We start from the raw sequence: 26,437 nt of genomic DNA, 5'->3' as shown, positions 1-26,437 counted from the left end.
TTATATATTAATAATATAAAAAATATATATTAAGTACAAAAAGCGATAATTACATATAGCCGTTTATTATAAGTTTAGTTACGTGAAGAATAAAGCAAATGATTTGCTATAACTTATTAAAATATGATATTAAAATAGTATAAAAATCTTTTTCATTGAATGTATATAAGTTACATCAATTATTAATTAGTTTATAAATGAACATAAATACTTTGACTTTTTATACTTATTATTAATTGCAGATCTTAACATCCTTGAACTTTAGAGAGAATGACAACTTAATTACGTGTAATAACATTTTGGATTAGACAATGATTTCCCACATCATAATCACTACAATTGATTGATATATGTATGTTGTCAAAATCATAGTCTTAACTTTAAAAGAACCAAAAAGAATGCAATAGTACATATATATGGTACATTGCATGTATAACAATTTGCATCTTCTTGGGTGTATATAGTATATAAATTGATCAAATAAATTAAGGACTAACGATCTTAGTTTATCAAATATTATTTAATTATCTTCATGTCTCCTGTTCAGATGAGAAAAATACTATTAAAAAGGGGTCTAATATAAACTGATCAAAAAATATCATCCGTCAAAAGTTGACCTACGAATATAAATATAGTTTGGTGTTAAAATGTAAAAAATAAATAAGGAAACTCTGGTTCCTTTTGATACTTCAAAGAATAGTTAAAGCAAAATTGCGAAGGTAGATTTACTAAAAAGTAATTAGGAAGTTTTTTATTCCAGAAGAGATATTTGGTTAATGATATTCTTACTTGATCTTGTCCCTTATTTTACCTCGCTATTAGTAGATATCTCTAACATACACTTGTATAATAATATTTCAATAAGATATCTATATAATATAATATAATAATGTTCTATAATAATATTTCATTATAATGATTAAAAAAAAATTTAAACCATTTTTTCATGTTAATTGTTATGTTCTATCATAACTTCCCTCTGTAACAAAATTTTACTATAACATGCATGCTAGTAAACAAAATTGTTATAGGAAAAACTAACTGTATAATATTTTTTTCCCTCAACTTTAAGGCCCAAAGCATGAATTCACCAATTAATTGTTGTGAGTATTATTATTGGAGGACTCCAGAAAGAATAATATTTGAGAAAGTGATATATCACCAATTGCAAATTAAGCTTGAGACACAAATTAGTGAACTCCAAAAGCTTCTTTCTTTAGTGAAATGTCCATTGACATTTACATCATCATGTGACAAAAAAATTTACTACAAAATAAAAGACATGATTTTACTTTAAGTTGACACCAACACAAAATGTCTTTCAAGTCAAGTAGTTAGAGAAACAAAAGTTACACAAACTTTCTAATCAAATCCATAGGTTTGTTAAAACAAAATCCCTCAAAAATTCCAATTATATCATGAGATATTTGGCACATAATTTTGAATCATCCAACTGAAATAACTATCTTTAACTGTCATTTCATGTTTAAATATTTTCCTTCATGTCTTCTTCAATCCAATTGAAAAGGCTGGTGGCCAATCAAAACTCTAAAAGTCTACATCAATTTTTAGTCTTATAAAAATGTACTAGAAAACCAACAAACTTTATCATAAGATTCAGTATGGACCATTAATGTGTACACTCCAAAAATTGTCTATGTAAGTACATTTGCTTCATATATATCTAACTTTCTATGAATGATCAATTTCTTCCTCCTCTCAAGTGTTTATTTGAAGCGGCTTAGCAGAGCAGTATCGATCTATTGTCACAATTCATTCTTATAAACAGATTTGTATCTTGAGCTTAAATATATATTTACTTTAATATATAACAGTATTCTATTATCATAATTCATAATTCGATTTATAAGTAAATTTGAAACTTGAACTATGAGGGTTTCAATGCCTATTTTTGTCTCAAATTTATATTTACTTTAATATATAATAATATCGATCACAATCCGACTAATTGTAAATAGATTTTATTTGAAACTTGAACAATTACTTTTTTGTCTCAAATTGATAGTTACTTTGATTTCTAGCAGTATCGATTTGTTATCATAATTCGACCTGTAAAAAGGTTTGAACTTGAAATATGATGGTTTTAATGCTTAATTTCTTGTATCAAATTGATATTTACTTTAATTTGTATCCTTTTAAAATGGTTATAATAAGATCGATATATGTAAAGGGTGTTCTCGTTCGCTTATTTGCATTGTCCCTCGAATTATGTTGCACTTTGTGTTTGTTTAATTTCATTTTTATAGCATATTTATTTTGTTATTAGGATAATAATCTACGTAATTAAGTTATAATTAATACAAACTTTTTTTGTGTTGCATTTAGTTGAAAAGATGAATTCAAATGAGATGAAGATTCGAGGGGAATTAGAAATGGATGTTGAAAGGGATTTAGAGGATGAAATTAAAGAAGGAATGTGCAGATTAGCATTAAGATTACATAGGCTTTACAAACATCAAGAGGAAAGGAACACAAAGAATTCAATTGATGACCATGGTACAAGAGACAATACACGAGGTACAAACACTAAAGCGCTCTCTGAAGTGAACATAAATATAAAGATGGAAGGAGGGACAAAGATTGAAATAAAAGAAATCAAGAAAGAAGCACGTCATCGGAGTTCTTATAAGGCATCGAGTAAGGTGCAGAGAATGGTAAGCACTCGTCCACCAAAATTTGACTGGACGCAGAGTTTAAGGTCTGGATCGACTCCTGTCACTGGTTATGATAAGATCGATACTTTCAGAAAGAAGGTTGGTCAACAAAATGTTAAAGTTGTCGAAAGTACTGAGAAAAAATCTACTAAAGGTTTAAAGTAGAGAGGGGAGAGTTTAAAATTTGGAAGTCAATAACATAATGTTAAAGTTTATTATTGTTTTGGTTCTTTTCCTTAACCTAACTTTGGGATTTTTATCTCGTTTGATTTAGTATGGTTACTAGAATGTTGTGTGATATAATAAGCCTCAAAGGACTTGATGATAATACATTCGTTGTGATTTTTATGAAATTTGAGGATTGAAGAAGCACAAATAGGTCTCGAACAGAATAGAGACAATTCAATATTTGAAGTTTATGCGATTTATATTTAAAATTTACGAGTTTTAAAATTTATCATATGTGTATATATTCAGTGAATATCTCAAAAAATATAGAGGATTTAGATTAAAACTATTGTGTTATATTGAATCCTTACTTCTCATGGTAGCCCTGCCCATAATCTCAAAATGTAATTTTCACTTTTTAAAAAAATAAGATAAAGAGAATTTGCAATAAGAAGAACTCTTGCACTCAAGAAAAGACATTTTATTTATTTATTCGCACTTAACGTGTATATCAAACTAATAATTGCACGATATGTGTTTGTTTATAAACTTATATTTTTAACAATGTTTAATTAATATGTATTTATATCTTATTAAATCACATAATCATAATAAGTTAATATCATTCAACATGCTGATTTTCTGCATATTTGCAAAACATTTTATTTAAACCCAAAACTTTCTAGAGCTTCCAATTAAGCAGCTAAAATAAGCTCTTGCGAACATGGTAAGTCTATTTGGGCTTGAAGAGACAATCAGGTTAAGTTTTGGGCTTAATTGATTTGTGCAATCAGCCCAATGGGCCTGTACTCTGATGCTGTGATGGGAGGCTTATGAAAGGATTAAGTACAGAAACCCCTACAATTTGGGAGCTAACTAGATCCTATTTCAAAAGTTTTCCAAATTACAATAATTGTGAATTTTTCAATTGCCCGATACATAAGTTGTATGTTATCAGATACCAAAACATAATAAAAGTTATCGTAGTTATGTATCAGATACATAACTATAAACCGGATATATTAGAAAGTGATGTATCCCTATGTTAAGAGAGAAGAAAAAAGGGGATTTTTGTAACTAATTCAAATTGTAGGAATTTTTAGAGATTATGTTATCTTAAATCGTGTAGTTACGTAATTTTTCCAAGGATTAAGGACAATCAAAACTACCACCCCCACCTAGTAGAAAAGTCGACAGATAAGTCACCTTTATTGCCACTTTACAAAATCGTACATGAGATTTTCACCTCAAACGGCTCTTCATTCAATTTTTTCAAATTCATTGAATTCTTTTTCACGTTCGAGAATCCCTCCTTTCGTCCCCTCCGCCCACCCTCATTCCCCCAACCCCATCCAACAAACCCAATCCCTTTTAAAAAAAGTAACTTTTCCTTCTTCTTTTTTTAACCATTCATAAACATTTCAGGAAGATCAACAATTAGAGCTGTCAAAATGGACTAGCTCAATCCAACCCAATCCAATCCTAAAGGGTAAGTGACTTAAACGGGCTAGAATGGGCTGATTCTTTTAACTAAAGGGCCTAGAAAATATTAGTCCAATCCAGTCCTAAGCGGGTTGCGGATTGGGACGGGCTGACCATTCAATCAAAAGATCGATAATATTAGAGTCTTAATTATAATAATTTCAATTGACTAGTTGTTTTCCACCACTCCTCCCAAAAATAACTAACTAGTTTAAAAGATTTTCAACAAAGCAAGGCAGTCCAAAAACTTAACCAATCTTTGTTGAACTAAGCAAATCTAGTTAGAGGCATTTCATTAGAACTAATTAAGTTCATAGTGTAAGAATTAGCAGCTATAAAGTGAAAAAGACAAAAGTTTAAATGCAAAAAATGACACAAATATATTGACTCTAGAACAATGGTCTGATGAGAAAATCTTCCACCACTTAACAGAAATAGTTATCATAACTAGATAAAATGGCACAACAACGATTATAACATAATAGAAATCAAATAAAATTATCAGTTTTGCTAAGTTCTTCAAATACCCAAATCAAGAAAACATGTAAGGAATAAAGTTATACGGAGAAGTTGAGAAGTAGAAAAATGATAATATAGACTAAAGGAAAAATCTTTTCTTATTCAGTTATATGCTTATATATAAAATAAAAGTAGATAGAAAACCTAATAGATTAATGGGTTAGGCACCAGTAGGTCGTGGCTGATTAAGAAGATCTAATGGGCTAAGGTACTAAAATGTAAAAGTTGTGCAGGAGTTGGAGTTGATTTTAATTTTTAAAAATATTTCTTGACAATTTTTTAACAAATAAAATTTTATTTAAAATATAAATAATAAATATTTTTAAAATCATGATACACGGGTCACGGGCTGGTCTTTGAGGCTCGCGGGTTGAGTCTCTAAGGCTGGCAGGTCTCATGAGGCTGGACTAAAAAGCCTCATTCCTAAATGGTCTGAAATTTTTTAGCCTAACCTCACTTAATTCAAGGATTGGATTGGATTGACCTCATGGGTCAATCTCATTTTAACGACTCTATCAACAATGTTCTCATTCATCTTTCACAAAACATGAATCTCTAAAGTCAAATTAATAGGTTGGTATTTGGCGATTCCATAATTTAAATTTTATAATTTTTAATATTAAATCTATTGTATTTTTAGAAATTATGAATTAGACTTATTATTTGTTGTAAGTTTGCATCCACCCTTCTTGGTTGCTTGTGGAGGTCATCCTAGAGCAAACCCGGCCCCCACTCATCATGTTAATAAAAAAAAAAAAATTATGATTTTTATTTAATATTTAATATTTATTTTAGAATCTCAGTTAAGTCACTTTCAAATAACACAAATCTCATTAAAGGAGAAAAAAATTCCCGACTAAAAAAGATTCCATCACAAAAAAGGAACTTGAAAGCTATAGTAAAAAATAAACGAATTCTATCCATCTTACCACAATTTTTAATGGCCCAAATTATCCTACAAACATCAAACCAATTTTATTAAAAGAACATGATGTGATTCATTGGATCAAGCATATTAATTAAATTTTGTCTTAGCATCCACGCTTAGAAGTCTATAAAGTGATTTCCAAGCATTGATAGACCTTAGGCTAAAAAGACTACAAAGAGTAGACCAAACAAAGTCACAAACAATTGTTGAAAACCATTTTTTTTCTTAGTCCAATATTTGATATTTGTATTGAATTTCGATTAAATTTAGATTTGTCTTAAAATATTTAATATTAAAAGATAAAACATTTTCTAACAAAGATGATTTTATACTTAAAGTTAAAATTCGAGACCTTTGATTAAAATTTTTAGAGAAATAATCGGAAGCCTAAGCTAAACACTGTAGTTTACAATAAAATCTAACCCCAAATTTCTAAATCATTTAGATTCATTACCGATTATGGTCAAACCCTTTTTCGAATTCTGCACATAACAAAAATTTTAATGCATCGAACTGTCTTTTTTTACCAATTATAGGAGATGGAACAACAAATACATCCAATTTTTCCTTCTTTAAGCTTTAATTTTCTCCAAAGGTAACATCACATTCACAAGAAGAAATGATATGATTACAACAACTAGGAGGCATAGTAAAAAACTGATTTGGCACATCAAAGTTACTATTTCTTTTAATAGCAAAAGAAGTAATTTTAGTGTTTTGTTTGGTTGGCATTCCTACGTGAATTGGTTGATATTTTGAAAAAGGATGAAGAGTTAAATTTGCTGTTGAACTATGCGACTAAAAATTATTCTTCGATAATAGTTGGGGTCAAATACGTTATTATTGTTAACCAATATGCATATTTTTTTAGTTTCAAGTTATGTGACATTTTTTTTTAGACAGTTCAAAAAAGGACATATTTTTATATTTAATGACAATATTAAACTTTCTATATTACCTTTAATAATGACGTAATAGTCACATTTTTATGATTTATTTTACACCATAAACTTTAAAAATCTTTCTTTTTTTCTTAAATTTCGTACCAAATCAAATATCATCATATAAATTAACACGAACATAATATATTACTTTAAAATCTATTAAATAAGAAGTGCAAATAAAGATGAGTGACTAGACCCTATCCCTAAAGAAGTATTAGTACAGAAATTAGTTTTTTTAAAAAAAAAAAATTCTCTTTGGTGTCCGATATTCATTAGGAATTGATTAAATTTAAATTTATATATAATAAAATTTATTTTTTAATTATGACACTTTTTAATAATTTTTTTTTAATTTCTAAAAGCTTAACTGTAATATCTATACTTCAAAGCGAATAAATTTAATTATTCCACCACAATCCACATTATCTGACTAACATAAATCTATTTACTACTACAAGACAATAAGGAGAAGAACATTAAATGTAGCATAGGAATTCGAACGTAAGTCATTAACTAACCCCTTTTTCTGTCTTTAATCTCTAACATACCGACAATTTAAAAAATAAAATTATAAAAATCTCATGAAATATCCGTGTTTATCCATCTCTCTCTTCTCCTCACCTACAAACACACAAGAATTAATGCACTTAACATCACATATTACCACTACATAAAGTGTGTAATTTTTTTTTTATGATCAGACAATTTACGGTCGCTATTAGTTTATTCTTTGGGTGAGTATAGAAATTTCATTTTAGTGTAATAATGAATAAATTATATAAGAAAGATAAATTGTATTAGCACGAAGCATGATGAACTAGTTCAAGAAAGTATTTAAAAAAATTTGAACTTGAAACCCCACGTCTCAATCAACTCGACCATTTTGTGACTACACTAACGTGTGTATATCTATAAGGACAGAGTTCGAATATATCTTATGATTCTGTAAAATTTAGTAATTTTAGTCTGAGTTTGGGTGTCTTAAAAATTTATTGATCATCGTGTACAATTGTTAATTTAAAATTCAGTAATAACTTTTAAAAAATAAAATTTTAATTAAATTCATAAACTTAAAATCTTAAATCAAGTTACTATAAATATAATTTTTAAATGTAGGGCCGAGTCAAATCCCGCTGAAATAATATTTAGGATTATTTAATTAGGAAAAAATGAGGGGTTGTTGGTTCAAAATCTCAACTTTTATATTGAATATACAACTAATAATCCCAATATATTTCCACTAAATCATTTAAAATTATCTAAAATGAGGCAAGAAAAATGTATCCTCTGTTTCATATTAGTTGTCATATATATATTAAAAAAAATTATTCCAAAATAGTTGTCAATTTAAACAATCAAGAGAGAATTAATTTTTTTTCAACTTTGCCCTTAACATTAATTATTCTAGAATTAAGAGGCACGTACATAGATAAAGATTAAAAAGAAAATAAGAGGTATATTAATAAAATAATTTTCCTAATTAATATTTTTTAAAAAATTATATAAAATCTTATCATGATAATTAAAATAAAACGAAGAAAGTATTATACATTTATTAACTCAGGTAAATATCGAGTACGAGTAAATTTTTATCCAATCGTGTTTGTTTAAAAATGTGGAGTACTCTGCTACTTTGCAGCAGACACTGTGTACTGCAGTACTCCTCTTCTCGAGCAACAATTTTTACGGTCCCCCACCCAACCCATTCCAATATATGCTTTTTTACATTTACCATGTGGTAAAATCAAATGGATAATTTGTTCAAACTTTGTTTTATATTATTTGAATCATGTTAATTTGATTGTGTATTAAATTTCTTTCATATTTTTATATATATTTTTTTGAAATTATTGATGATTATTATAAAGAAACTCGTCTGTATTCTGATTTGTTTGATCATAAAGGTATAAATTAGAAAAAGGATCATTAACAAAAATTTGATGATGTTAACCATCTTCTAATAATTTGAGCTCGAGATACGATAGTTTACTTGAGATGTTTGATAAATTAACAAATTAATTTGACACTTACAAGGTGTATTTAGTCTAATAAAATGAAACGGATAGTGATTTTCTAGCAGTCCCCCACTTTTTTACAGGCTATAACCGGTTACTATCAATATCAGTTTTTGGGTAAGAGACAACTTGCCTTTTTGCATTATGTTTGAATTACGGATATAATATTGAATTAATTGAGATTTTAATATGAATATTGAATGTTAAGTAGGTGAGAAACAATGAATCAAGATTTGAACTTTATGAGTAAAAGCATAGAATATTGTAGTTGGACATCTTTGAACCCGATAGTTTCAAAGTAGAGAATAACATTATCAGTAAAAGTCCACAAAATGGCAATAAATAATCGATATGAATAAGTGACTTTAAAATATAACAAATTCAATGATAAGAATCTTACATTTTGAATCCATAAAGTTTTGCATTCGAATTGAAATTGTCAACTCATTCACACTATTTAATCAAAACATGATCAAATATAATATAATCATTGATTTTTGTAAATAAAGCCAGTGATTAAATCCCACCCGTGAGGGTGAATGGAATTAATTCACTACATAAACCGTCTTCTTTTTTGGTAGTAAAGATTGAATTATATTAATTTAGATAATGAGATCTGAAAAAAAATAAAGGACACAAATTTTTTATTTCCATCTCTTAAATATATAGAAGCTATTTCAAAACACCACGACTCAAATAAAGTAAGTATGAAAAGAAATCATATATTATAAATTTGTTGGGTATATGAGTAACTTAATTGGTTTAGGTTAGGGATATGAAGTTTGGGAAATTTTAGGTTAAGAAATGTGTGATACTTACATAGGAAAAAGCCAAAACTAGAGAAGTTGCATTATTTATTGTGCAAATGTATGAAGGGAAGAGAGATCTCCAAGCTTGTACAATTGTGCAAAAGGGGAAGAATGTGATTTTTTTATTATGAATAAAATAAAAATATGTAGACGTAACCATTAAAGATTACGGTGAAATGATAATATTTTGTATATTTAATTAAATAATTTGAAGTCGAGTCTTGAAAATAAAATTATTTTTGATAATAGTAAGTATTTTATTTTAAAATAAAATTTTTTAATATAAATTTAAATTAGCTAAATTCTAAAATAAATTTAGATTATTGAATATGTAAGCGAAAAAAAACAAGGTAAGATATATTGCAAAGGTAAAATATCTTAATTTGACTTTTAATTGATAACTATAAACACCAACGTCAATAATGGATGTCAAGTTATGTTTGATTATGTATTATATTTATAAGTATTTTATACACAATTCTACTCCTTATTTTAAAATTTCGTGTTTAATTAAATATTACGAGATATGTCAATCGATAAATTAGTACATACTTACATACAGTATAGTAATAAATAAAAATCCAGAAAATTACAAGGAAAACCGGCATTTCATTGTTGCCGGTGTTTGTTCTTTCTTAACTTTTCACTTTGTTTTTTAAAAAAATCTTTCGATTCGCATTATTTTTTGCTTTTTGATCGTCAAATTATATACTAATTTTTTTTAAAAGTATTCTAAGTTATAATTATTATCATCATATTAATATGAAAAAGATTACATGTAACTTATATTCTCTTTATCCTAATTTATATGACTTACATTTCTTTTTTTAATCAAATACAAAAAAATGACATACTTTAATATTTAATAATTTATCTTCAAAATGTTTGTTAATTTAATGTTACATAAATATTTATGATTTATTTTAGATAACAAATTTCAAAAATCTTATTTTTTTTTAATACTCCATGCTAAATAAAAATTAATCAAATTATCTCGCTTAAAACAAAATATGACAAATAAAAAAACTTAAAGGTAAAATGATAACTCAATACACAAAATATTTATATTAGTGGGGTTCGGAAAAGAGTCGCACGAATAACATTCACAATATATATAGGCAAATGTGATTAAGAAGTGAAATTTAGCTAAAGAAAACCCATGGAGTTTGAGGATCAAGAGAAGCAAAGAGATGAAGAAATAACAGCAACACCGAGTCACCACGATTCACTCGATATCTCGGACTCAACTCACCCAACAACAAAAATGCCGCCGAGTCCTCAACTCGAGCTCGAGCCGTTAACAGCGGTTCAACTCTGGACCAACAACAAGCCGAAATACAAAGAGTGCCTTAAAAACCATGCCGTCAGCATCGGCGGCCACGCCGTAGACGGCTGCGGCGAGTTTCTCCCCGCCGGCGAAGACGGCTCAATTGATTCACTCAAATGCGCTGCTTGTAACTGCCATCGCAATTTCCACCGGAAAATTACACAGCCACCGCTCACCACCGCCACTGCCGCCGGCGGCGGTGGTGAACCGTTTCCGTTTGTTTACCACACACATAATCAGCTGCCGACATACTACAAAACCTTAACACCACCTTGTGGGTATTTACAGTACCACATGGCGCCACATCAGAGGCCGTTAGCTTTGCCGTCGACTTCCGCCGGCGGTGGTGGTGGTGGGTATGGTGAGGATCTGGAGGACATTTCCAACCCAAATTATAGTGGAGGTAGTAATTTTCTTAGCTCAAGTTCTAATTTCTTTTTGGTTCGATATTCCGTATCCGTATTGAGGTTGATAAAATTCAAAAAGTGTTTCTTTATAGGGCAAAAATACTTATACAATCAAATTATTTTAAAGATAATTGAAAGTATAATAATCTTCATGATATGCATTAATTTGCAACATGATACTAACCAAATGTTTTTTTTTACAAGCTAAATTATACTCCTATAGAGTTAAAAATATAAAGGATTAGGATGTTCTTGTTCATCTAACTTGTATATAGTTAGAGTTATAAGTATATAGTATAAGAAAAAAATAAGTGCACTAAGATCATCTTTACTTATTATAGTAACTTGTCTAATTTTCATGATTATAGAGCTATATATTTTTATAAGTGAGATGACATGACTAATTAAACTATAATCCTCGATAGTAATTGTGTGACTAATTCGTCTAAAAAAAAATTATGAAACACTATGATTAGACTATAATCGTTGGAGTTCGTTGCGATTTGCACCCCTAACGTATTTCCTCTTTTGAAGTTTATGATTTCGTACCTTGTTTTAACGCATAAACTTTTGATTTTCGGCTAAACCAACACTAACTCTTCAATAGATTTCTCAACTCTTCAATAGATTTCTCGATGGAGTTTCTTGTTTTAAGTGAGGGAAGTTGCATCTACTTTAATCGATGATTTATTACCTTCAACCTCTATAGGGTGCAAATGTATTCTGCCTAAATAGTAGACACAGGTAATAAATAAGAGAATACTAAAGATCCGAGCCATAGAATTTCTCAATTCTAACACAAAAGGAGAGCTACTTGCCAGCAGAAGGAAAGGAAGAAGCAAAAGCTTTCGCATGTAGTCACTCACATTATCTGTACTTTACCGAAGGTGAAGTTTTTCACTTTTTCTTTTGAAAAGGGTTCATAGCCGCGGGAAGCCGCACCATCTCGTCTTTATTGATCAAGATGGGCTTCTCAGGCGGTGCAAATCCTGAAAGTGGACATATACATTAGGGATGCAAAATGCAACGGTCCTTAGTGGTAGTGGTCATAGAAAATATTTTTATTTACTTAAATATGTCTTTAACAGGCTCGAAGAAGCGTTTTCGAACAAAATTTAGCCAAGTACAGAAGGAGAAAATGCAAGAGTTGGCTGATAAATTAGGGTGGAGGATACAAAGGGAAGATGAAGAATTGGTTCAGCAATTGTGCAATGAGACTGGGATAACAAGGCAAGTGTTCAAAGTTTGGATGCATAACAACAAGCATACACTTGGTAAAAAACCCTAGAAAAAAAAATCCCATTATTTTTAGGTATTTTTGTTAATATTAATTTTAGATATTGAGTAATTAAGTACTTATTTTGTATTTCGATAACCACGTCTGTTAATTTGTTGGGTGCAACAATAACATATTCAGTATAATTTCAAAGATCTGAAAAAGATATAGTCTATGTAGGTAGACCTTGCTTTTATTTTGTAAGGTAAAGAGATTGTGTTCGATGTTTTATATTTCTTAATAATAGTTAATAGTAGTAGTAATACATTTTAGGCTCTTTTCTTCAAATTCCACTTGTTTACTTGGAAATTAATTTAAGTGCATGTAAAGAGTGGGAATGTTAAATGTGATGTGATTTTACTTCTTGCTGAGTTCTGTGCACTAATTATAGTTACAAATCCGTTTGTTCATGAATTTTTTTTCACCTTTTAAAAAAAATATTTATTTGAAAATCAGTGTTGGATCATAACAATTAAAGTTGTATTTGGATTGGAAATTATCCAAATCTAGTTTTCACTTTTCTTAATTTTACTTTTTACATTTTGATAATTTTTTGTTTTTCAAATTTATAAAATAACCTCATTTAAATTATATTTCATGTTTTTTTAAAAGCAAATTCTAAATATTTATTATAAAAAGTATGGTTAAACACGACTTCAATTTTAAAAATTTTAAATAGTGTTTTTTAAATTTTCTTGGTTGAACACCCATAGATGTTGAAGGGTAACAATATTTAACGCAATCAACATGGATTGTGGTGGGATGATTGAAATTCCTTCGTTCTTTATCAAAAGTTCTGAATTCTACCTCTTGAGAGCGAAAAAAAATTCTATTAAAATCGTCACTGCTAAGATTAGGTTATGTAATTCTTGAATCCAGATTTGCTTAAGCTTAACCAAGCTAATAAATCTTTCTTAAGCTTGTTCTCAAATGTAAAATAAAAAGTAAGTCGAACTGTTGATCAAAGAAAAGAATGAAACTTAATTGAATTTTTTTAATTTTATAATGGTGGTGTATACCTGATTAGTTTGCGAATACCTCGAATCACCGGTGAAAAGTATTATGTTATTTCTTATAAATATAGATATCAAATAACTTTATCGATTAAAATTTAAATTATTTTCTTCTCTTGAAACTTTTTGGTACTGTCAGATTATTGTGTAATATTTTTATTTATAAAAGAATGAGAGATTGATTTTGTAATAGGTGAAGGAAGAAAGTAGAAAAAGAACAAAAAATGTTTGGTCATTGATGAATGTACATGCAGTGTTCCTAGGGAAGGTAAAAGCTGAAATAAGCATAGTAATATTAATTATTTTTTAATTAAAATAAAAAATTAAATTGTTTTAGATATTTCTTGGAAATGAAAATTTTGATATTAATCAACAATATATTCCAGAAAGTCGATAGATCCAAAGCTTGATTTTACATTTCCTTTTTTAAAATAAATAAATAAATAAATTTATTCTTCTTTTTATTCTCTTTTTGCTTCTTCTTATCATTCCTTATAAAACCCTTTCTTTTGGATGTTCTAAAAGAAACATGTGGGCACTACTGCAACATATTAGTAGCATGCATTATAATATTCCTACAAAATTTAATTGGTTCTTCTTGTACATTTGTGCTTGAAAGATCCCTATTGTGGTTGGGTTATTTTATTTGTCGTAGCAGGTAACATATTTTATTTTTAAGATTTTGAATCTCACATTATAAGGAGGTTATATACTTGTAGATGATATCTCGTTGGATGAATTGATAATCTGATCGAAAAATTATTTACATTAACAATATATATAATTTAAACTTACAAAAATATTTGACCAAGTGATACTATATGTGGAGCTACGTACGACTTATTATAACTAGGTCAAAATTGCTCCATCAAAATTAAGAGAATTAATTCAATTCACGGAGATATCTAGTAGTCTTACTGATTTAACTAATTCAGATACACACGCCATATTAGGAAGAGTGAGGAAATTCTGTTCATTCCATTACATCCATCGATGTTGTAGAAATTTGTTAATAGAAAAACACAAAAATTGTACGATTCCAAGATTAAATGAGCTAAGATTGAATATCTATGTGATGAGAATGTCCCTTATCGGACCTGAATAAGAACCTGTGACTCCTTATGTATATAGCTTGGGTAATCTTCCTCCCTTTGAGCTGTATTTTGAGATGTGAGTAATTAGACGATCCATTTAACTTGGTGGGGCCCGGATCATGTGTGAATTATAAATATACTCCTAGTCCATAATTGTATACACTCCCGTCCGAACATCATCTAGACGTGTGTGATGAGAATGTCCCTTATCGGACCTGAATAAGATCTCGAGACTCCTTATGTATATAGCTTGGACGATCTTTCTCCTTTTGAGCTATATTTTGAAATGTGAGTAATTAGACAATTCGTCTAACATTGTGGGGCCCAGATCATGTGTGAATTTTAAATATACTCGTGGTCCATAATTGTATACACTTCCGTCCAAATATCATCTGGACGTGAATGTGTGTGTGATAAGAATGTCCTACATCAAATCAGGATAAAATTTTAAAATATTTTGTACAATTTTGATAATACTCTTCCTTTCAAGCTAGTTTTTGAGATGTAAGTTAAACCTAAATTCACGAATAATTCCCCTATACATGTGCTCTTACATATCCTTTGATTAGATACACTAAACTAGAAGACTATAAATAAGAGTACAAAGAAAAGATATAAAGAGCAAGAAATTATTGTGTAGTATACAAGTTAGCAAGAATTGCAGAACTGCAAAAACAAAAAGTCCTTTAAAGAACTGACGGAATTCATGTGATCTCTTAAAACATGTATAGCCAACTCAGATTGAAAGACCTATGACTAGACAATATGTTCCATCACAAATAATTTGTAAAAAATTATTAGCATTCCATATTTATGTCAAATTAATAAATATCACAATAAATATCTATTCAAGAGTTTACCTAATAGTTATCGATGGTGTAAATAAATTTACACTAATAATTTATCTTATTTTTGAGATTAGAAATCTCTTGTTGAAAATTTCCTATTGATACTCTATTCAAATATCCTATTAATGTACCGCAGGACGAAATACACAAGAATATTTCACGGGTTAAGATATTTCATGAAATTATTTTATCTTATTTTCTGTATTGAATTGATAGTAATTCCACCATTTTAGTTAAATGGTGAGATCAAATAATTTTGAAATTAGTTAAACCTCAAATCAAACAGGGGGATAAAGTTAAATATTCCAATCTCGAAATTATTATCCTTATCCATACGCACCAAAATATTAGGATAAAAGGTTAGTAGGTAGAAGTGCGGAGGTGTTCATACTAGTAGGTAAGAATGCATTGTCTTGATGTCTATAGCAGTAAATCGTAGTACTAATCTTGTATTTCCTGTGCTTCGATTTCTTTTACTCTATGTTATTTCGTGTAGTTCGATTATGAAACTATATTGTTATAGTTTTGTACATTATATTAATATTTGCTGTTTTCGTTACTATTTATTGTTTCATGTACTTCTATTACTTCTTTTTCTGAATGTATTTTTTTTGTTTTGAACCAAGTATTTATCGAAAAATAGTCTCTTTACCTATAAAATTGGAGTAAGATCTGCGTATAATGTACCTTCTTCCAATCCCGTTATATAAGACTACATTAGATATGTTATTATCTACGTACCAAACGACACCCTCTCCCCTGGCCCCCAGCACCAGTACCTACCCACCTTATTAGGGTTTACAGACTTAGAAATCACAATTTTCTTAGTATTTCTGTGGTGTTGTCAGCTGGAAGGAAACCAATTATACAAGGCATATATTTTTCTGCATTTGGAGCTGAAACGGATAGAAAATCACATCACTTCTTTTATCTTGTTAAGTCACTATTTCTTCGATTCTATATTAATTGTTCATATTATTAAAAATAATTATATTAAATTATTTATTAATATATAAAATTAAAATTAAAATTAAAATAATTATATTTTCTCATTTTTACTCTTCCAATTAATTTTTTAAAAAGTGTAAATAAATTTTAAAGGTATATATTTTTTAAGGAGTAAATTAATAAATTATTCTTTTTATTTATTTATGATTTTTTAAGAAAAATTGAGAAAGTAAATAACTAATTCTTTTTTGGTAATTATGTTAAGTCACTATACTTCTCTGTCATACGTTACCCCTCTTCACCTCAATAATTACTATTATTCCTTTTCCCCCCTCTTTTCTTGTGCTTGATTGCTCTATCCATTTTAAATTTATGGTATTAAAATTTTTTAAAAAACTTATAATTACACAAATATTATGTCATATTTAAATAATTACAAATTTTATAATTAAAAAAATATTATGACATATTTTAGATCAAAAGTTTAAAAGATCTACATATCTTTCTTTAACTACATGCCAAATTAAACTAGTCCAAAAGGGAATTTGAGATTTAAAATTTAAGGATTTTAGCGATTATTAACTTGTCATTGAATCCAAAACTATTTATGCTAATGAGTTCATAGTGTATACGTAGGGATGGAGCTAGATCACAAGTTACGTGTAGTGGGAATTGATCCCTCGTCCTATAGGTAAATAACACAATCTTTAATTAAGTGCACCATTAAATCTTTTTGTAGTATGAATGTCAACAAATAATATACATAAAAATATTTAATTTTACGCAAAGATCACGAATTCATATACTCCATATTTTTGCTTATAAACTATCTTCTCAGGTAAAAAGACTATTTCGAATATACCCAATAATAATAAGATAAACGACGTGACCATTTCACCATTAAATGAAAACATGAGTTGGTTGGGGGGGGGGGGGGGAGGGGCATGTGAAGGCAACAATAAAATGCTTAGACTATATAGAGATGACTTCATTGAAGTAGGTTTTGACGACCCCACTTTATGCATGGTGTTAGAAAAATGAGTGCTAAAAATAGGATGACAGTGAGAAATGCTTTCCTCCTTTAGCCCTCCAGCTTGCACACATATAGAAAAACAACTCTTTTCTTTGACATTTAACACCATATCCACAAAAAGAAATCCTAGTTTCAATATCAAATCTTTTTTTACATCATTACTTAATTGATTGATGTGAGTTTCAATCTTGATTTCTTAAAAGAATTGAATTGAATCTTATATAAAAGGGAAAAAGGATAAAAAATACTAACTTTCAAAAGTTACCACTCGTACCCCTAGTTGGATAAAAAAAAAACTCAAATCAGATGAAATTACCCAAAAATTGAAAGAAAAACCACCATCCTAACCTAACCCACACAGAGCGATTCCTTAGGATCTTAGGTGCGACCTTGTTTTGGCAGCTACGCTCTTATAGTTATATGGACGAACTTCTTATGGTAAGGCCAATGCACCAGCCAGCCAGTGTGGTGGCGAACAAGCTGTGCTCTAAGCTATTTACCTTGTAGACGGAGCCAACTAACTAAAGTAAACCTAACACCTAATGGTTATCAACTCACTTCATTGACCTAAGTCACACCCTCGTGAGACAACGAAAATATACCAACGCAGTGGTGATCAATTGTAGACAGCACAAGGATGACAGAGGAAAGAGAGCAAAGCAAAACAAGCTTTAACGTATGTAGGTGCTATTATAAGTGCTTCACATTCTTAGGCTTGTTAAACCGATAATTATGTTTTCATCAATCAATGTTATACAATACAACAGAGACTAGAGACGGAAGCAAGTGATACCATGAAATCCAAATTCACTACCGTTCTTTCTTACCATATTTTTCTTCAGAATCTTCAACGGCGACCAGATGGAACTTTAGGGAAGTCCCAACTTTCCGTATAATGAATCACGCCCTCTCAGATAACGCAATTTAAGACTAACAACAGACTCACACAGAATGTAAGTTGCGTGCCTGTAATGCCTCCTGCAGGCAATCCACTGCGCCACTGTAATTTAGAAATCCCATAAACCAAAATTCGTGGTTATCGACTGATATAGTCTGGACATATTTTTCAGATGGATTAGTCCTGCTTGATGAAGAATTAATTGCCTTAAGCTGATGTAATGGGATAACTACCTACAGATATCATGGTAAAAATGAGCGAAATGTGAGTACAAATCAAGAATCCTCAAATGAGTAAATTAAGTACAACAAAGATAAATGAAACCTTACAGAACTATTTACACACACATATATATATATGAACTAACACTTAATGAATGAGATATGAATGCTCAAAAGTAACATAGCTTAGATTTCCCATCGCCAAAGATCAAAACTGGTGCAGAAAGGAAACATCCAAGGTACCAATTGATCTTAATACTTGATATCAAATGAACCAAATAGAAGATAAAATGGATACAAATGACACTTCAAGCGAAGGAGAGAGAGTTCATCAAATATTATAGGAGATATGCAAAAGAGAAAACAGATGTGTGAACACTTATGAATTGACTCTCTCTGATACACAAATCATGAGCGAAAACATTGTTTTCCACTATAAAACAGCTTTTGCAAGAGTTAACAATGGAGAATTTTTCACATCTCAAACATTGTAATTGTGGCTTCTCAAAAAAAGTTTTGGCGTCTTCATGCTACCTACGTCCTCAAATCATCTCTGGGATATAACACCATATAGTGGAATGGATGACTTGGGCACTCTGGACTATCTAGATTCTCTACAGTGTTTAAAAAAGTACAATATTCCCCAAAAAGAACTGTGGTCAAGAAGAAGAAAGTGAACATTTGCTACACAAGCATTTAGCCGGGTTAATAGGACAAGTTCGAGGATATTTTCAGTTTTTACTGAACTAAGGGAAGAGGAGGTTATCCTGATGCACAGTGAGGTCGGTCATGTCAAAATAACATGAACTAGGTAGCATGGTGACACAACTATCACAATCACCCAGTCCTAGAGTCTACTAATTGATAATAACAAGACAGAGAAAGATTTCTTATAAACAATCAATAAAATATAATTGAATCTACTTCTGTAGAAAATAATGTCTATAACTCTGCTCACTGAATGAAAAATATAAACGCTGAAAGCACCAAATTCATTGAAGGTTATCATATAAGTTTTAAGAATGTGTATTACCTAAAGTTTATTAAAGGCTCATGTTCAGCCTGTGACTTTGTTGTATTATTAGGATTACCCAGGGAATGTTCTCTCTTGAAAATGAGAAATATGTCCAGACAAATTTTCACATTATTTAATATGTAATCAGGTTTTTCTTTGTAAGAAACAAACAACAGAATGGAGATGTAAATTCACTGTAAATAAGTGTGTACTTTTATAGAGAAAAGGACATATTGAGAGCAAATGGGACCGAATGCTCTTGAACAAATAGAGAAGTGTAATATCATCCCTAAGCTGCTTACTGTAAATCCCGTAGTTCCAAATTCCAATTACTACCATTTGACAGTCCTTTTGCTGTTTTGCCTCTTCGTAAACTTGGCCAAAAGAAGCGGGTGTTATTCATACGATAGAACAAAGGCAGTTAGGTGAATTACCTTGTTCGAATTATCTACAGAAAAGCAGCATGAATTCCTTTATACTTTCATCGCCTCGTTAGTACTGCATCCTCTCCAACTTCTACCCAAACCATAGAGCCCTATAGGACCCACTATCATCTTTTCAAACCTTCTTTTCAGTGGCGGAATCAGGATTTTCAATAAGAGGGTTCAAAATCTGAAGAAGTAGACACACGAGCTAGCCATAGGAGGTTCAACATCTACTATTTATAAATAAAAAATTATTTTAACCACGTATAAATAGTATATTTTTTCACCGAAGGGGGCCCCTAGCCACCATGTGGCTCCGCCCCTACTTCTTTTCCTTTCTGAAACCTAGAGAGACACACTCACAGTAACAGTTATTTCCCCTTTCCAAGTAAGTGACACAAGATCCCAGACCCAGGTAACCTGTGCTTGTGGGAGGTAGCAAATACCCGGTGGAATAGTTGAGGTCCGCGCAAGTTGCCCGGACACCACCTTCATAAATTAAAAAAAAGCAAGTGACACAAGATTCATACAAACGGATACAATGAATACTCTAACCCTATCTGATGGTTCTTGTGGCTTTTACATTGGCAAGAAATCACTATTTGCATATAAACTTCTCATTATTCAATTAATTTTCAACCAATTAGCTGGAGAGAGTAGATGATGACAATTAGTGTGCGCAATATAGGAAATAAGCTGCACTCCTGATTATTTGGACGAGTGAATAAGATGATTAATAAACCTGTGACAACAATATATTTTCAAGACCCAAATGCTGCAGTATAATGATTGGAAAGTGAAGCTGGGAGATCTAAGTGGATTACAAGTTGCAACACAAGAAAAGTAAGGTGAGTAAATTATTCTAACCAAGCTGCAGAAAAATCGAACATATAGCTATGATTAACATCCCATTTACAGATGATCATTGTGTAAGCAAGAACGCATCCTTCAACTATATTCAGAATTACCCGACGTCCAAGTTTCTTGCATCATATTAATATCCATATGACAAAAAATTTCAGGCCGTTATATTTAACATAAACAGCACATATTTTGTGTGACACAAACTACAATTAGAGGAGATAGGTTAAGTAAAACAAATCATGCTTGCTCTTCCTGTCATCCAGGAAGGGATGACCATCAATATTAGCATCCATGTTTTCCCATGGTTATAGGAAACCTACACCAAGGTGGTATTAAGTGGTGTTCTCCAGTATAACAATCACCTCTCAAGTTTAGCAGTAACTATTGAAAAGGCTGTATATATGATAGCCAATAGTGCTACTAATGGCTGACAGATAACTTGTAAAGGCTGAGAGACAACTAATAGACAGAACGCTCGTGGTGCTTCAAGTACTGAAAAATTTCTAACATACCTTATAATAGCTCCACTCAGTCTTATCTTCGGCTTTATAGGAGAGAGGGATATCACTACAAAAGGCAAGCTTAGCTGTGGAGACATATAATACCCCCATAACTGGACCAGCTGATGTGGACAGGTAACATGCAAATGAATTCTGAAGTTGCTCCTCAGGAACAGTCTCAAATGTTTGCCGAAATATCTTATCATAGCCACCTTCTGCCAGAACCTTCGTTCCCTGAGCAATTCTTCCCAAGGCAGCATCAGCAAGACTAGGGCCCGTTTTCACTATTATCGGCCAATGAAATAAACAACAGTTATTGCATGACTAGAAACTTTTTTTGGGTTGGGGGGTGAGTGGGTGGGAGAGGAATACAACTTCATTAAATATTTAATTGTCTATGGCCCAACGTAATAACTATAAACAAAGCTTGCAAAACAGGAAACACAATAGAACTTCGACATATATAAACCCTCCATATCCTGGCCACAGCCTTCACCCTCTCAATCCCACAAAGGAAACAAAAAGGTTAAGCTATTACAATCCTATATAGGAAGTAGCCCCAAGAGAGAAACATAAGTTCACTGAAGTAGCACATATAAGGGAGGATAATGCACTTCTGAAATTCAAATCATATTCATTTATTGCCTCTCTGCAACAAAAGGATTAGTTAGAAGCTATTTAGAAGGATCATATCCTCAACATAAACTCACGTAGAGTCGCACCAAAGTCGGTGCCGGTTCCTGAGAAGTGCTAAACATTGAGGTATCACTCATCACCATGCAAATGAGTTAGGAAGACATCCACATACCCGATGTGCTTGTGAAAGACATCATAAACTACATTTTAAGTAAAGTAAATAGATTATTTTTTGGTAAATGACTTGTGAATTCATAGGCACGTTATCTCCAGTTAAGATGTGAAAATTTCTGCCAGCACTGTAAGAACAGAGTATCTTTAAGCGTCACAACATTGAGCCAGTGATACAAATAGAAGCCTCTTGTTAGACTGGTGACAACATGTGACATAAATGTTTATCAGAAACAAGTGCTTATCAACAATTTTTACCAACACGTCAACTGCTTATTTACAGTTTCAACATTTCTATCCAAATAAACTTATTCGTAAAATCAACTCCAAAACTTAAACAGTGATTTGCAGCACTTGGTGCTTAGAAGAGCTTTTATTCAGCTAAGCCAAATGAGCTCCTAGAATTGAGGGTTAACATTACTGTGCAACCTACAATGACACGATTACCACAAGATTTTTTGAGAATAGTCGAATACGTATGTACATACCGTTTATTCTCCTATTGATCTTGCCAAAACAATTTCTTCTACTTGTGTTTCTCCATCCGCTTACCCGCACGAGAGACTTGCAAACTCAGATTTGGCCAAAGATTGCTACACATAATCTAGAATATAAACTGCAGCTGATGTACATAGTCGGGCTAAGGATTTTAATGTTGGGAGACTATGAGGTTCCCATTCAGCATGAGCGAACAACACCTGTTTTTAATGTGGAAGACTTCGACTCCTTAACGGACTCATTTGATTTAAGTCTTCAATTTCTTTTCTGTATTATCTTTGCAGGAAATCCCAAAGTCTAATTCTCCACCTTTATAGGCTCCATTACAAGTTGTAGATGTGTCGCATGGTGATATCATAGCTCCATTAGCTGTGATTCACCTAGGTACCTTATTCAATGGAATGATCAACCACCGAGTGATGCTACATGGATTAGTGAGGATGAATTTCATGTGCTTGAACCCAATTTCCGGAAGTTATATTAATAATCTTACGTGCTAGAGTAGACTTTTCCACCCGAAAAAATGATGGAACTTCTAAGAGATTTTGGGGATTTTATACTAGAATATGATGATAGGATGTAGGAGTCTCCTAATAGATTTTTATATTTTATCTTTAAGATTTTAGATATTTTTTTTTGAAACTGGTAAGTGGTAATCTTACTCTATATATCCACAGGTATACTACAACCAAAAGTATAGTTCCCCTTCAAAACTATTACAATCAATCAAAAGTTCAAGACTATATCTGTTGCCTCTAAACAATCAACTGGATACATGCTACCTCGACTAAAATAACTCACAATTGTAATTCCCTCTCTCTCAAGTTCTCAACCATCAATATCACCTTTCTTGTTGCTAACCAAGTGAAAAACACACCTTCCTTGGAACACCTTAGGAATCCAAATCGAGCTATGTGGAAAGGGAATCTTTTTTCTAACCAGTAGATTTTCATAGAATGACTTTCTGTCTTCATAAAAAAAATCCATTGTTCCCCACCCCCACTTCCATCTGTCATTGCTATCCTGAGGTAAGCTTTTGTTTATGAAGCAAGGCAATCAAGTTTTGGAACACTGTCACCCCCAATCATGTATTCCTCCTAAAACCCAAATCCCAGATAACTTATCCACTCGGATACCTCCAAACTTGTTCGACGTTCATATCCTTTTGGCTTGAAATAATCGATAAATTTGGGAATGTAACTCTCAAAGTATGGTCCCCCGCAACAACTATATCCCCAAAAACTTACCCTCCTCTCACCCCCACCCTAAAAGATACATTGCCACTCTAACCCTAACTTCACCACACATTCATAAAACCTTTTTCTGTTCCCTTCATTCCTTGGGGTAGTTCAGTTACACATGCATATCGCTGCTCAATGTATCCTTAAATTGGTGTTAATTTTTACCATATTGCACTCATGGCTGTCTTCATTTTCTAAGAACCAACTAATAAAAAATAACTAGAGTACCACAATAGTAACTGACTTTTGAGAAAGTAACAGTATCTGATTTCTCCATGCATTCCAAGGATAGCCAAAATGAAGAGAATCACAGATGATTCCATCTCAAAAAAAAGAAAAGAAGAGAGAATCACAGTCCAAAGATGATATTCAAGTGAGAGTGTTAGAAAGCCATAGGAACTGGGCTCTGGAATTCTCAACTATTAACATGCAATATGTTACTCTTAAGTAAGACATATGTGCACTATACTAACTGAGAGTTTAAATCTATGAATATAAATAAAGCCTTAACTTTCTTTGAGGGCCCATATCCATATATATATATATATATCTAAGTTCACTGCTAGCTTTCAATAAGTTACAATCTTTTCTTTTTTGAAACTGGTAATGCTAACAAGTTACAATCTTTTTGAGCTTGAGAAAGCAATGTTTTCATATGCATCATATAATTAAGATAAATTTCAAAACAACATAATCTCAAGTTCATTTTATCATGCTCCAAGATTTGGGGATTCTCTATTCCAAAGCTATGGCCACAAATTTTGAAACTTGTGTTAACACTCTGCTTGTTAAATGTGAAAAATGGAAGCATAGAAGTGCAGTACAACATATTTGAAATGCTTTCAGTCCTATGTTACCTATAAATTCACATCAGTTTTATTTCATGTCACTAGTACAACTTTTGTCTTACTAAATGTCCAAACAAACAAGGCCAATGTCAACTCTTAGTTCTTCCAAATATTCATCCATACGAGGAGAAAGAATACATAAGCATGGAGGACCACAATACATTACAGTTGGCACCTTTTTTTCAAACTAACACATACACACAACTCAGAGATCCCCACAAAATGAACGAGGAAAAACTTACAGTGTTGCCATGTGTTGCCAGCAAGATCCTCAGCTTTCTTAGTTGCTTCACCAACCTTCTTTCCCCATCTACCAAGCACACCTTTGACACTCTCCATTGTGTCTGTTAAGCAGGATATAACATTGCATTACTTCCTTTTCATCATTTTCCCCCCTCACATTATATTCTTTTGCTGGACATTCTACTTTTAAAAGCTCTCAAAATCAAACTTGTTCATGCAAATGAACATACTACACTTCACATCAACCATCCAATTCAAACGAACAGTTTGCTCCGGAGCAAAGTGTTCCAATTAACATTTCGAGAGCTAAAAAATTGCTCAATTTTTTCAAATTTCAGAATTGTCGAGTTGAATTCTACTTGCATTTGCTAATTTAAAAAACAATACGAGATCGTTTCACACCTTAAGCTGCTTAAACCTCTGCCCTATCTGTTTCTGCTCTGTTCAAAAGCCTTACGAAAGGCAATAACTAGTATAGAGAAGGATTTCGCAGCTAGAAAATAAAGCATCTTTTAAGCTAATAGAAATTAGATCTCTATTTTCACACGAATAAAGACAGAAATATACTGACCTTTAACATTGAAGGAAGACGAATTGTTTTCAGGAGCAGGAGTATAAGCCTCATAAGGATTCAATCCACGGTCATCAGACGTCATAGATCTCGGCGCCGGCGATTCCGCTACCAATTCCTCACTCCAGCTCACCGATTTCCTCGACTTAATCGAAGCATTCTCCGATTTGCTACTCTCATTGATAACAGGAGTCTTATCCTGTTGTTGAAGTTGCTCTACATCGGATCTCGGATCCGGTTTCATTATTCGATCTGAATCCTGACCCGAACTCTTCTGCTCCGTCTCTATATCTACTACTTTCTTCACCGCATTCTCTTCTACACCGTTTGACTGCTCCATATAAAAAGGAGAACCGGTTTTCTCACTGGTAGCTTTTCAACGTTGAGTTTTCTCAGCCGTGATGTTGGTGGCGCGTGGATTACCTCGGGAACAATAACGATTTTTGATGTTGAAATATGTGATCTTCTGATAATCATTTGAGGTTTTATTACATCGACGGTATTACCGGTTGAGACGGTGACGTCCGTACGATGAAGCAGTGAGAGGGTGACCGGCTTATTTAAAGCGGGAAGAAGCAATTACAACGGTTTTGTGTTCACACCGAGGATCTCGCATGGAAAAAAGTTCAAAGCTGGGCCCTGCTATTGCCAGATTTTTCACACACTTAATTTTTATTTTAAGAATACAATGTCGAACGACTTACAACAACAACAACAACCCAGTGAAATCCCACAACATGGGATCTGGGGAGGGTAGAATGTACGCAGACCTTACTCCTACCAAGGTAGGACGGCTGTTTCCTGGAGACCCTCGGCTCAG

The 26,437-nt window shown here is 31.6% G+C and overlaps 3 protein-coding genes across 3 annotated transcripts; 2 read left to right on the top strand and 1 right to left on the bottom strand.

Moving 5' to 3' along the window:
* Positions 1-1,620: 1,620 nt before the first annotated feature.
* LOC129871591 (uncharacterized) lies at positions 1,621-2,886 on the top strand. Its single transcript, XM_055946546.1, has 2 exons — positions 1,621-1,659; positions 2,347-2,886. The coding sequence occupies exon 2, from the start codon at positions 2,355-2,357 to the stop codon at positions 2,838-2,840; it is 486 nt and encodes a 161-aa protein (XP_055802521.1). The 5' UTR covers positions 1,621-1,659; positions 2,347-2,354; the 3' UTR covers positions 2,841-2,886.
* Positions 2,887-10,620: 7,734 nt separating this feature from the next.
* Positions 10,621-12,921, top strand: LOC129870717 (zinc-finger homeodomain protein 2-like). Its single transcript, XM_055945563.1, has 2 exons — positions 10,621-11,270; positions 12,363-12,921. Exons 1-2 carry the CDS (start codon positions 10,700-10,702, stop codon positions 12,560-12,562), a joined length of 771 nt encoding a protein of 256 aa, XP_055801538.1. The 5' UTR covers positions 10,621-10,699; the 3' UTR covers positions 12,563-12,921.
* A 5,246-nt stretch (positions 12,922-18,167) lies between these two features.
* LOC129870684 (putative GEM-like protein 3) lies at positions 18,168-26,211 on the bottom strand. The gene is made up of 4 exons (XM_055945531.1): positions 25,618-26,211; positions 25,046-25,147; positions 21,422-21,693; positions 18,168-18,617 (listed from the first exon to the last, which is right to left on the bottom strand). Exons 1-4 carry the CDS (start codon positions 25,955-25,957, stop codon positions 18,429-18,431), a joined length of 903 nt encoding a protein of 300 aa, XP_055801506.1. The 5' UTR covers positions 25,958-26,211; the 3' UTR covers positions 18,168-18,428.
* Between the last annotated feature and the right edge of the window lie 226 nt (positions 26,212-26,437).

The sequence above is a fragment of the Solanum dulcamara genome, chromosome 10, assembly GCF_947179165.1.
Source record: "Solanum dulcamara chromosome 10, daSolDulc1.2, whole genome shotgun sequence".
Classification (NCBI taxonomy): Eukaryota; Viridiplantae; Streptophyta; class Magnoliopsida; order Solanales; family Solanaceae; genus Solanum; species Solanum dulcamara.
The sequence above is the reverse complement of the archived record's forward strand: the minus strand, read 5'-3'. Positions and strand labels throughout refer to the sequence as shown.

What these genes read in the sequence shown, in the direction of transcription:
- LOC129870717 (XM_055945563.1), top strand. Translation starts at nt 10,700, where the DNA reads ATGGAGTTTGAGGATCAAGAGAAGCAAAGAGATGAAGAAATAACAGCA. An exon ending in CAACCCAAATTATAGTGGAG is followed by an intron (nt 11,271 to 12,362) that starts GTAGTAATTTTC and finishes TGTCTTTAACAG; the next exon opens with GCTCGAAGAAGCGTTTTCGA.
- LOC129871591 (XM_055946546.1), top strand. Translation starts at nt 2,355, where the DNA reads ATGAATTCAAATGAGATGAAGATTCGAGGGGAATTAGAAATGGATGTT.
- LOC129870684 (XM_055945531.1), bottom strand. Translation starts at nt 25,957, where the DNA reads ATGGAGCAGTCAAACGGTGTAGAAGAGAATGCGGTGAAGAAAGTAGTA. An exon ending in TGGCAACACATGGCAACACT is followed by an intron (nt 21,694 to 25,045) that starts GTAAGTTTTTCC and finishes GGCCGATAATAG; the next exon opens with TGAAAACGGGCCCTAGTCTT. An exon ending in CTGAGTGGAGCTATTATAAG is followed by an intron (nt 18,618 to 21,421) that starts GTATGTTAGAAA and finishes TGATATCTGTAG; the next exon opens with GTAGTTATCCCATTACATCA.